Source organism: Ruditapes philippinarum, unplaced genomic scaffold (assembly GCF_026571515.1).
Source record: "Ruditapes philippinarum isolate M1 unplaced genomic scaffold, ASM2657151v2 ctg446_1_1_1_1, whole genome shotgun sequence".
Lineage (NCBI taxonomy): Eukaryota > Metazoa > Mollusca > Bivalvia > Venerida > Veneridae > Ruditapes > Ruditapes philippinarum.
The window spans coordinates 387,956-400,554 of NW_026862956.1; the positions used below are offsets into that span (position 1 = coordinate 387,956).

The window sequence follows — 12,599 nt, forward strand, 5'->3', positions numbered from 1 at the left end:
CCAATGAGATGGTTATGACGAGGCTGTGTTTTAACAGTATTCATACCTTTTTGCAAATCAGGCACAAAACATCATACACCATTCCTCTATCTTACGATAATGTATATATATGCAATATGTAAGGTATTTGGCATATATCTTAGCCTAGTTTGACTAGGTGTTTGTTATGCAGGTATTTTGCTCGAACCTCCCTTATGGAGTATTCTTTTATCCACTTGGATCAGAATCAGAGAGACAATGGACAAGCATGGCTCTTATAATTCCCATCATACACATTAAAATCAATGCTTTTGAAGTTTAAGAACTTCTAAACATGTTTTCATAACAAACAAAGTAAATAAAGAATAAGAAAAAGATGAATATGAAATTTTAACTTTTCTTTATCATAAGAATATAAACCTGCTTTTCCTTTTACTCTTCATTACTGTACCCAATAAATACATTTACCTTTTCAAATTTCGCGCCTTTTGTTGAACTAAACAAAACTTGTCATCAAGTCTCCCGGGATTTAAGATGGCTGGTAAAACTATTTTATGAATAGCTTATAAACTTTATTTCCTGTTTTTAAACATCCAGCTTAATGTATATATTCAACTTTAAACTCTTTAGTGTGTAATTCTAACTTTAAACTCTTGTGTATATCTTTAGAAGGTTTTCTTGCTGTAAGTAAATCTAGCTTATCTGATTATTTTTGGAAATTTTTAATTGTCATGTATTTACAAAAATAATAGTAAATGTACAGAAAATCCGTACTTTATCGAATGTTAAATGTTTATATTTAAAGTTAATGATTATTTGAAAATGCATTATGTAACTCAATACTGTTATATTTACTATGAAATAAACAACAAAGACTTGCCGTAGAGAAAATAAACTTTGCTTTTGCAAGAAAAGTAGACACTTTTGAGAAAAATCCTGAGAAATTTCGATGGTGAATTTTTTTTAGTTTACAAAAAAGTTTTATTTTTTATTCTACGTTGTTTTGTTAATTCATACCAGGCAAAAGTTCATTTCCATTTTTAATGGGACAGACTATAAAGATATAACTTTTCAATGACGAGCTATAACCTGTAAAGGTTAGGATACCGTACACATTAAAAGAAGCATTCTATTCACCACATTAAGAATAGTTTAAGTTGTTATTGGCGTCCGCGCCGAAGCGCGGCGCCCGAATGAAATCAGTTTTTGTGAAAGGGCGACAGCAACTTCTCGAGCCTTTTAGTCGGTCATAATAAAAGCCGATCATTCCGATCGGTATGAGGGGGGCTTGATTATTAATTTAAGATATGTACAATGAATAGCGAACTGGAGATTTTCGCAATGCAAACATTTTCAAATGAAATAACCTTTTTCGTCAATAAATCAAGCTCTTCGGGGTATTTTTATTTATCATTTTGTAGTACACAGTGGGTTATTATGGTATGTTATTGTCGTACATCTATTCGAAAGCTGTAAATAGAATGATGAGTTGATGACCTAAATATTCCGAAAATCTATTTATAGAGGGATGTACTCCTGTCTCTCCTGGTCTATTAGGGGGCAGGGGACATATTCGCATGATGGCCCCGGTCAAATTTTTTAATAACTCAGACATGGTGTTTTGAAGGTACTGATAACTTTTGATATTTCTCTGTCATTGTAATTCTTTCTTGTTTGTGTGTAGGAAATGATATATATTTTTGGGTTTTTACCCGAAACTAAGCATTTTGGTAGCTTTGTATGTATTTCTGACTCTCCGAATGGAGGTGAAAAAGTTAAAAATCAAGCTTTGACAGTTGGCGCCAAACAAGTAAGAAATTTCAGATAAATTTTGTGAAAAATCTAAACGTATGACAGACACTTTATTTGTCATTTCTGAAAATGCCATAGCTTGCACTGCGTGTTACTGATATTTTTAAAGGAATCGGGCGGATTCTGGAGTATGCTGCACCTTCATGAAGATTGCCCATATTGGTATATTTTAGGTGTGATTTTGGCTGGGTGGGGGTAAATAATATGAAAAAGGCAAAGCCTCAAAGCGAGCTCGATGTACTTTTAACGTGAAATAGTATGAAATAATCTCAAATGCAGTGACGAGTGCGTGTGACGTCACACGTACTGTGTTAAATATGGCCCCGTCCCTGTCGTGAAATGAATAACGAGTTTTGAAAACGTTGATAAAACTTTGTTTATTTTATTTCACTCTATAATTTTTCACGCGAAATAAAGATTATTTTAAGTGAAATAAATGTAAAACTTAAAACGTTTGCGACATTAAAATACCGTACTTGATTTGTTTGTTTTGCACGTGCTGTTTGGCGCTACATTGTGACGTCACGTTAACAATACTTTAAACGTCTGTACAGCGTTAATGACTGAATAAAAGATATTGGTGTTCGGATTTATTTTCTTAGTTAGACCATTTTCTTTCATTCTAGATAGTTTTCACAACAAAATTCGACAAAAAATTGTTTTTATTTATCAGATTTCAAACAAAATGGCGCCTTCGATTTTCATTTTTTATACACAGCTTCCGTTATTCTGGTTCCCTGTCCAATTATGGTTCCCATATACGTGCGCGGGTGACCAGTCTACACATCCGTTTTCAGTCAGAATTCCTCAGTTTTTACCGTTATCTTTAAATTCGAAAGGTTGCGATGTGTCCAATTTGGTACTTTGGACGAAAGTTTTCAAAACCATCACTTAGCAGGTACTTGCGTTACCGTAAAGCTCGCTTTGCGAGCAGGCCCTTCGGGCCAGCTCGTCGAGCTCGCTATAAATTGCTGTCAGTCATTTTTTGAAGGAGCAATGCATGCAAACTATTATTTTCTTCAATGTATGTCATATGTCATTGAATAATGCTGTGCAACTGGTTATCTGCCTGTGAAACAGATTTTGAAATATTTGGAATTGTGTTTCTGGTCACACTGAAATACAAAATTTTTCATTTTTAGGTCCCCTGCCCCCTTACTAGTGACCGGCGAATAGTACCTCACGTTTATTGTCCGGTCTCTTAGATGTTTGATATCGTTACAGAACCGAAGGCCGAACAAATATTTTACAGATAAATAAGCTTTTTTTCAAAATGAAGGTTCGTCACTTAGTTTGGTTACAATAATTAATAAACACAGATCAACTCTCAAATTTATTGATTATTATTATACATAAACATACAATTCGAAAAAAAGCACAACAACAATAGCATGTTTTATTTTATCTATGAGTTTGCACAATAATTGAGAAAAAGGTACATTTTTATGGTATTAATATGACACTATCAACTTTGAAACATTTTATTTAATTTGTTATTCGTGTTTAGTAAAGATGCCGAGGAATTATTCAAAGTTACAAACTAGATTTTATGAATTATTCAATTGATTGATAATTTAAAAAATGATAAAGAAAAATACAAATGTACATGTATATGGTTTAAGAATAAACAATATTATTAATTGAAAGATTAACCATAATTTACTGACTTTTTCCAGTTAAGTTTTGACTTATAATCGTCGGTCAATGTGAATTCTTAAAATAGTAGTAAACGTAAAAACTCAGTATTAAAATAGCACATAAAACACAAAAGAGAAAAGAAAACAACATTCATAAAATCTGTAATTTTTTTTTTATTAAAATAGATATTACAATTATTGTATAATAAACAATTATGCTCAACATGATCAACATGGTAATATTACTAGTGTCATATTTTACTAAGTGTGAACAGATACCCTAAGAGGGGGTCTTTGCTAATAGCGATAACATAATAAGGAATATTACACAAGTGTGGTGTTGATCATGCGTTATACATGTATATCCGTTGCTATTAATAATTACGATCATAAAGAAATAACACTCTAGCATGCCAATCAAAGTTTATTATGAACAATGTCTTTCGTCCGTTCATTCATAAGTGATATACAATTCTGGTAAAAACCAATTAACCATTGAATAGTTTATAAGAATATCTTTTCATCATATATCTACTAGTTCATCTTCACCTGCTGCATTTCTTGCTTGGACGCCCTTTGATGCTTTACAACCTAAGATAAAAAAAAAACAATAAAACATGTACATTTTGATTATTGGTAAAGATAACATTGTATATAACCAATATGTTGGCTAATTAAATGTTTTTACAAACCAAAAAGTCGGAACGACTATTCGTTCTTAATAATATTGACATTATCTATCAGACATTTTTATTAAGAATTTTTTTAAATATCTGTTTCAGTAGATGTTTCTATTGCTTTTTGTGCAAATATCACCTGTGAGGAAAACTACTTTTAACGCTTTTTGTGTCCGAATTGATTATATTATATATAAATAAATATATAAGAAATATATTTTTGATATAGTCATTTCAAATTTTCAATAAAAAGATAAGCATTATTACGTATTTAAACTTTTATTTACAATGTATATATTTTGATGTATAAATGTAATAAATTCATGGATGTTTAAAAATTATGTCGGAAGGGATCTTATATACGTATATATTATTTCAGTAAACGGTATGTAACATCCTCAATTTCAAGGTAAAGAATATGTAACAGAATAATGAATGGATATAACAAATGTAAAATCGGGTATCAGTTTGGTACAAATTTTCATTGGACTATCACTGGAATGAAGAGTATACTGACCCCCTTATATATTTTATATGCCTGTTTAAAATATGACGATACATGATAACAACATAGTTCGTAATGTTTTTTTAAAAGTTATATATATAGTTCATATTGATCTTTCCTGTTTTTCGGCTACTATACTGTTAGGGATACGTATTATAAACTTAAGTATTTCTTAAGACCTTACTTTTATTTATAAGAAATATGTTTTTTCTTCTTTTCATTGAAATTCTACCTCAAGAAGCAGACTTTTTCTTGGAGTAAACGCTTTTATTTATTTGAAAACAGTATGTTTTCGAGGCATTATTTGTGTGACAGATATAGAGATGATATAATCATATGTAATATATATATTCTTTACCTGAGTTTTTAGCTTAGATGATGTTTTATATGTTTCCTAAAATAAGTTGATCGTTATGATAACACGCTTGCGGTACACGAGTATTATATAAAATATTATAATTTATCTGATATATATTATAATATATAAATGGTATTGAAACCTTGCGTAACTTATACTTTAAATAGTTCTTACATCTTTTTCAATGATTATACATGGTTTTCTTATATCAAAACGAGAAAAGGGCCATTTAATATTATAACAATAGATGCAACTTATAATACCAAGATAATCTTATTTAATTTATAAATTCATACATATTTTTTCAAGAGATTCATATGATTAAGGCTAAAGTGTACAACTACTGTATGTTAAGAAGAACATTCTGTTCTCTTAAATTTCCAAATATCATCGAAGAAACAATACATATTTGTGATTTATGGTGTATAATAACAGATACAACTCCGCAAGATCTATTTTAGATATCATATAACTTGTCAATTTTTTAAAGATATGTATTATACAAAGGTTTTTTTTCTTGAAGGCATAAAAAATATATAAGGAGGGTCAGTATACTCTTCCGTATTACGACTGGAAAGAAAAAAGGTTACCATATTTATTTAATTTTTGGTCCTTGGGTCAAAAGTATCATCACAATATATATATATATATATATATATATATATATATATACATATATACATATATATATATATATATATAGGTTTGTGAAAAATATTTGCATCTACAAAATACCTTTCAAAAACAATGGATCCCAAGAAGGATACAAGAACGTGGAAAAAAAAATAAATTGGAGAAAATAAACGTTCATACAGTGCTAAAGTATAAATACCCAAGTACTTTCGGCGTATTATGCTATCATCAGGGGTGTATTACATGTATAATGTGCGCACACAATCGAGCACAAAATCTCAATACGTGTGTACTGTATAGTATCAAAAATTGAACTGAAACACAGTCGCTTGTGAATTTTATTACCTCCCTTTAATAAATGTCATTAATTCAATGCCAGATTGTACGGATTATGCTCAATGTCCGTAATATTATAATTTTTCAGTATAAATAACCATATTGTGTTTGCCGGGAAATACGTTATCATTTAACGTTCCCGCCTTTTTTCATGACGTTACGTCATTTGTTTATATGTTTATTAAAGTTTCGGCTGAAGATATGCGAAGAAAGCATTGAAAGCGCTACCGAATTTACATAGAGAGTTTGTTATTTTAACATTATAATTTTATCTATATATATATATATATATATATATATATATAATATATATATATTTATATATATATATATATATATATGGTTGTGAAAAATATTTGCATCTACAAAATACCTTTCAAAAACACTGGATCCCAAGAAGGATACAAGAACGTGGAAAAAAACAATAAATTTGGAGAAAATTAACGTTCATACAGTGCTAAAGTATAAATACCCAAGAACTTTCGTATGAACGTTTATTTTCTCCAAATTTATATATATATATATATAGGGTTATATAGATAAGTATAGGGTTTATTATTCAACAGACTAGATTTAAAAAAGAACACGTTCTCAATAGTTAAACACTGGCATTATTTTGTTTCCTATATAGTTGACAGTATTCTTTATATAAAATCGTAAGCGAATATAGATTCTGGAAGTTTTGTTAAAAACAATGTATAGGGTAAAGAAAGACGGCATTCACGATGAATTCTAAATAAAAATGAAAATCAGATTTCTTCTCATTGAATAGAGATGAATATAACCACACACTTCCGATCAAAACTTAACATTTTACAAATTGCTTAGATTAAACACATGTTAAATGAAGTTGAGTATCCATCACAAAGAGATGTTGTATAAAGTGTTTTAAAAAAAATCTAAAAACATTATTGTATTAAATTTAGTTTCAGAAAACGTTACAGACTGAAGTTGTGACAATGTCTCATGATCAACAATTGAAGAATACCAAGTACAGAAACTGGGTAAAAGCCGCCCTAGGCTTAAAGTATTTAGGAAATGGGTTAGCTCCCCTTGTTGATGATGCAATTAAGAGGCAACATAATGACATTCTTTCTGACATTGACAGAACCTATGTCGCACGTTCAAGATGTGGACAGTGCCGACTAGAAACTCTACTTCCAATCCACACACCAGATCCAGGCAACAAATGCCCTTTACAACAAAAGCCGTCTTGCAATTGTCAATCATCGCGGGGAAAAACACTTTGTCCTAGTATACTTTGTAGCGCAATCTATGACAAACTTATTATCCAACACCGATATTCATCCCCTAATTGGAAAAATACAGACGTTTCACAATGGTTTGATAATTACTGGCAAATTGCGAAGGTATTTATCCCAGCTGGAGGATACTATTCGAATGTTGCAGCTCATGACACAGACTGCGCAGGGCTCTTAAACATTATCATCAACAACACAATAATGCATACCCTATTTGACACTGTGATTGATGCTCCGAACGACATATTCTCAAAGGTATTTTTACCATATATTTACATATTTTTATCTGTTTCTATCATTAGAGTAAAGTTTTCATTTTCCTGGTTTCATAACTGTGTGGCATTTGTTTAATTTAGCGTTTGCATTTTTATGTTATTCGAATGTACAATGATAAAAAACATTATCGATACTATCTTAATTTATATGTCATATATAAATCATATAGTGTTATCGTAAATTTCGGCTTCATATTTTATATAATGCGATTATAAGGCTAGCAAGAAGCTGCCTCCTACTCTTTAACTAAATTTAGACGAGGAGTTACGTCAGGTACGTAAACATGCTTTTAAAAGGAGAAGTTATGCAGAAAATAAAAATCACATTAGAGGAAGTTAATTTTAAAAAGTAAATTAGCAAATGTTCCACGTTAATGGAGCATGCATGCCTCCAGATTTATGCTAATTTTAATGAAAATTTATAAAATGTTTTAGTTACCACATTTAAGGATAATCCATATACTAAATCTTGACTTGTACGAACAATAAAACAACTCTAAGAATTCTAGAGACTCGAAATTATTGTTGTACATTTCACAATACCGGGTATTTAATTTTTATTGGATTTTTTCCCTTTTTGTCTAGTTCAAAAAATGTGTCCTTAAATATTTTGATATTGTACTTTATATTAACTGGAATTATGTGCTGGTTTCTGTAGACAAGAGCAGCACGTGACAACATTTTCCATTCTTCAAGATTAGAGCTTGAAGATGCTGAGTTAGGAGCAATTCTCGATAACATGGTAGCTATACTTGAAGACGAAAAGCAACTTAAGAATACTCAATCTGCAATTGATGCTAGGGAAAACATCAGACAGGTAAATGATTGAATGTTTTAGTCTTTCTTTTTTATATTCTAAATTGATACAATGTATATCATTTTTCGTTTTAGAAATAGTTAGCATTAATATTATTTGAAGTTCAGGGAACGGTGTATATGCAGAAAGCCATTGAAATTGCATTATGTTAAAAAGCAAGTAATCGCTTTTATCATTCCTCCGATAAATGTACTATTTTTATTAATATTTTCCCTTCGTGTTCCAAACAATCTTGAAATATGGTTAAATAGAATGTTTTATTGTTTTGCAACATTGACCACCTGAGACATTTGAATAAACAGTTACCTTTTGTCGGAATCTGAATCCGAAGTAAATAGGAATTTTTAATTTATGGCACAGCTATATATGTATGTCTTAAAATAACCAGCATACTAATCATATTATCAGCCTCAATGCCTTGGTGTTTGGCTTTCTGTTTCTAGTTGAATTTTCGAGTGCTTTTATGAATGCAAATCACCCATTGTACGACTTTACAGAATTTATCAAACTAATGATTTTTTAAAAGATACACGCATGATTTATCCACATATGATGAATATAATTAAATGATGCATATTATTAAAAGAAAGAAATTATCATTTTAAGAAATCTGAATAAATGGTTTGTTGAGTCCAACTTGCATTTTTTTCATTAAAATGAAAGTAGAAACTATTTTTTACAGCTGAGAAAACAAAACTTTGTTATTACTGCGTCCGATGAAGAAAGCATAAAATCTGCAATGGATGCTTTAAAGGAATTAGAACAATTTGCCTTAGAATCAATCAGAGAAAAACACAGAGAAGTAATTGATGAAATTCAGACGTATGGACTTCAACATAAAATTAAAACAGAAGAATTTATTGAATTAGATACAAGGCTAGAGAGTACCGAACAAACAATAGAGAAGGTTCAACAGAAACAAGCAGAATTCGGTGATAGTACTCATCAGCTTCATGTACAGATGGAGGAACTTAATCAGGTATATGAACACAGCAATAATTAACATCTGATCTGTATTTGATCAAAACTTTATGATATGTTCTTTTATTAAATGATTACTTAAGACATAAAATTCGTTTAATATATGTTCTCAACTAAATAACAATGAGGAATGTACTACTTATACCTATATTATTTTAGTCTCCATGTCTTTCTAGGAATTTGCTAGAATGAAATCAAATGAACTTTATTCTGAAACAAGACCGGAGCATGAGAACAACTTGAAGTATAAAGGCAAAAAAGAAGGTTAGTTATGTAATACATAAAATAAAACAATATATTTTACCGTTTACATTATACAAAATGTTTGTCTTCTTTTGGTAAAAAATCTTTAATAAAACAATTTGCTGGAAAGTAACTTCATATACAATGATTATCACATTCTTGTTTAAATAAATAAAAATGAGGTGTTTTTGTTTTGTTTAATTTTTGTCAAATGTGAAAACAGATGTCCTATTTAGATGCAATATCATAAATCATGACATTTTGACATGTTTTACGTTTAAGCTTTTCAAAGAGGCCTTATTTACATGTATAACAAACACTACAGAGGGATACCTGTACATCCATTAATGCAAGAAAAGAATTAATGGTGGATAAAACATTTGTAAAACCTATGTCACAGGCTGAGAAAAATGTGCAGCCTGACCGGGACTCAAACCCGGGACCCTCGGAATACCGTACCGCGACTCTACCGACTGAGCTATCCGGCCACTTACACATTTTCTCCCCTTTATAGTGAACAGTTCTGAACCGTGACATACTCCCCTGCTATATTGAAATTCGTCCTCGAATTTCACAGAGTTACAGAGCAATGTGTATTAAACTCTGAGCTGTATTCAGTCACGGTCCCCCGTTGGGCGCCAAATGTCACAGGGTGAGAAAAATGTGCAGTCTGACCGGGACTCGAACCCGGAACCATCGGAATACCGTACCGCGGCTCTACCGACTGAGCTATCCGGCCGCTTACAAATTTTCTCCCCTTTATAGTGAACAGTTCTGAACCGTGACACCTATAATAAGAAAAGTCAAACCAAAGAAGAGTAATGAGTCTGACTGACATAAATTACATCGTTCAAAGATATATTTTGCTCAGAGAATGAACGCAATCAAAATATATACATAACTGGCGAAGCAGGAATTTGAAAATCGGCATTATGTAAAAAAATTATAAGTGAATGGTGTAAGGTACAACGAACGAACACAGAGCAAACTCGGCCTGATATATTGGAGGCTAGTGACCCTACAGAAATAGCTATAGAGATGAAACCGTTCGAACTGCTTTTCTTTATATCTCTCAGACATTGCAAGAATGAGGATAGTCTTAATAAAGTGATAAAGAATCAGATTTTACAGGCTCGACTTTACATAGATCTGTTTGAAAGGATACTAGAGGAAGACTCAGACAAATGCCTGATCATTATGAATGGGAACATATTAAAAGGAAGAAAAATCCCGAAAAAATGTAATGGCTAAATACACAATTATCAAAAAAACACGTCCATATGTTCTTGATTAAGTCTAGTGACCAACATCGATTAAATTCATGTAAAAACACTAGCTTTCACTGCTTTCATACATCTAAAGGTCTGTCCCCAAATGAGCACTTTTAGACCAATGGTTCCCTTGTTAAAATTATAGCTTTGGGTAAAAATTGGCCTTGCCCCAGGAGATTATTGTTTTTCTTCAAATCATACATGTGGTAGAATAATGAAAGTAAACAGCCCAACAACAAAGCAATTTTTCTACAAAAAATTCAAAAGCTGGGAGTTAGTGTAAAAGTCATGACATCTTGCAAGATTTTCAGAGATTTTTATGAAATGATAGGAGATCATGACCTCTAGCAAGAGATATGTTAGCTATGAAATAAATTTAGCATTATGACTCACACCATGTATATAATGATAATTTGAAATCGTTTATGTTTTTTAATGTTTGCAGGTTATGCTTAGTTATATTTAGAAAAAACAACAACTGTTTTTCAAAGTTTTATACAGTTATGTAATACCGTAAATACCTAAATTTGTGTCAAGTACGAATACATAGAGGATATTTGTTTGTTTCAGTGTAAGATCGAAAAATATTTCACCGAGTGAACACCAGATGCAATATTTTCCACGAGTGGCGTAGCCACGAGTGAAAATATAATAGCTGGGGTTCACGAGTGAAATATTATTTGATCTTACATGTAAAACGAACAAATTTTCTGTTTATTTCATGATTTTTTAACGATTTTTACACCATTTTACTGATTTTTGCCGCGTAACGTCATGCTCTTATCTTCACGACGTCATCAAATAATGACGTCACAATGTTGAAGCAAAATATAATTCCATGATTATTTTTAGATTTTAGATGTTTTTCAGCACAACGTTCGTAAATATTTACGAACTACAGTTATCACGTACATTTTTTATTATGATTGACTACATTTCCGCTAAAAAACATTCATTAATGATAAATATTTTATTTTTACGCCTAATATAGTTCGGCTACTGTGAAATTATATTTGGTAATCATTACTGTGAAATTATCAGAATATAATTAACCGTTATAATTCAGTAATCTACTGCAAAACATGTAATAATTCTTTTTATTGCATTATAGCCTTTGTATCTCAACATTAAACACATCTGGACATTGTCTATCATTTGACAAGCTGAAATTTGACCTTGACCACCACATTTACTAGACTCAACTGCATTATGGAAAAGTTCATTTCATAGGAAAAAGAAACCTGTTTCTACACTACTATTAAGTGCTGTATTAATGAGGTGGCAAAACATTTTTCACAAATGCAATCTTATTTTTTTACATGTATTTGCATTTTTATTAAGTCTGCTTACGAACAACTCCCCAGCAGATTAATGAAGAGTCTGTTGCGGGGGAGGCCTATAAATAACTGACCCGTTATTGATTCCAGCAGAGGTTAACCACCAATGTCAATCTTCAATCGCTTTTGGTGTTAAGCACATTTTCTGATCAAAATTGCCTTTTGTACCTTTTAAAGCAGCCGATTGTTTGTTCTAATAATTTTGTATAAACAAATCCAAACCGAAAAGCGACACAACAAGAGACAAGAGTTCCTATAAGTTCTGTGATTTTGCGTGGTAAGTGCTTCCTGTAAAAGGTAAAGGTCTTGTTTTATTATAGTGTCACCCCTACTGAAAGGGCCAGCCATTTCTGACTTATGAGACACATTTTGCATGCATACTATGTACCTCCCAACTCCTACCACTATGCCAGGCGGATAGAAATCGGTAACCATTCATTTTAACTACCTCGCGGCTCACGAAGTTGCCATTTCGG

The 12,599-nt window shown here is 31.3% G+C and overlaps 1 protein-coding gene across 1 annotated transcript in view; it reads left to right on the forward strand.

Moving 5' to 3' along the window:
* The first annotated feature begins 507 nt into the window (after nt 1-507).
* The window catches only part of LOC132720759 (ATP-dependent RNA helicase DHX15 homolog), a 31,622-nt gene continuing 19,530 nt past the window's right edge, over nt 508-12,599 (forward strand). The window contains exons 1-5 of the mRNA XM_060704969.1: nt 508-520; nt 6,864-7,454; nt 8,133-8,291; nt 8,974-9,270; nt 9,449-9,536. Coding sequence (XP_060560952.1) covers nt 6,897-7,454; nt 8,133-8,291; nt 8,974-9,270; nt 9,449-9,536 — 1,102 coding nt within the window. The 5' untranslated portion in view covers nt 508-520; nt 6,864-6,896. The remainder of the gene's footprint in view (nt 521-6,863; nt 7,455-8,132; nt 8,292-8,973; nt 9,271-9,448; nt 9,537-12,599) is intronic.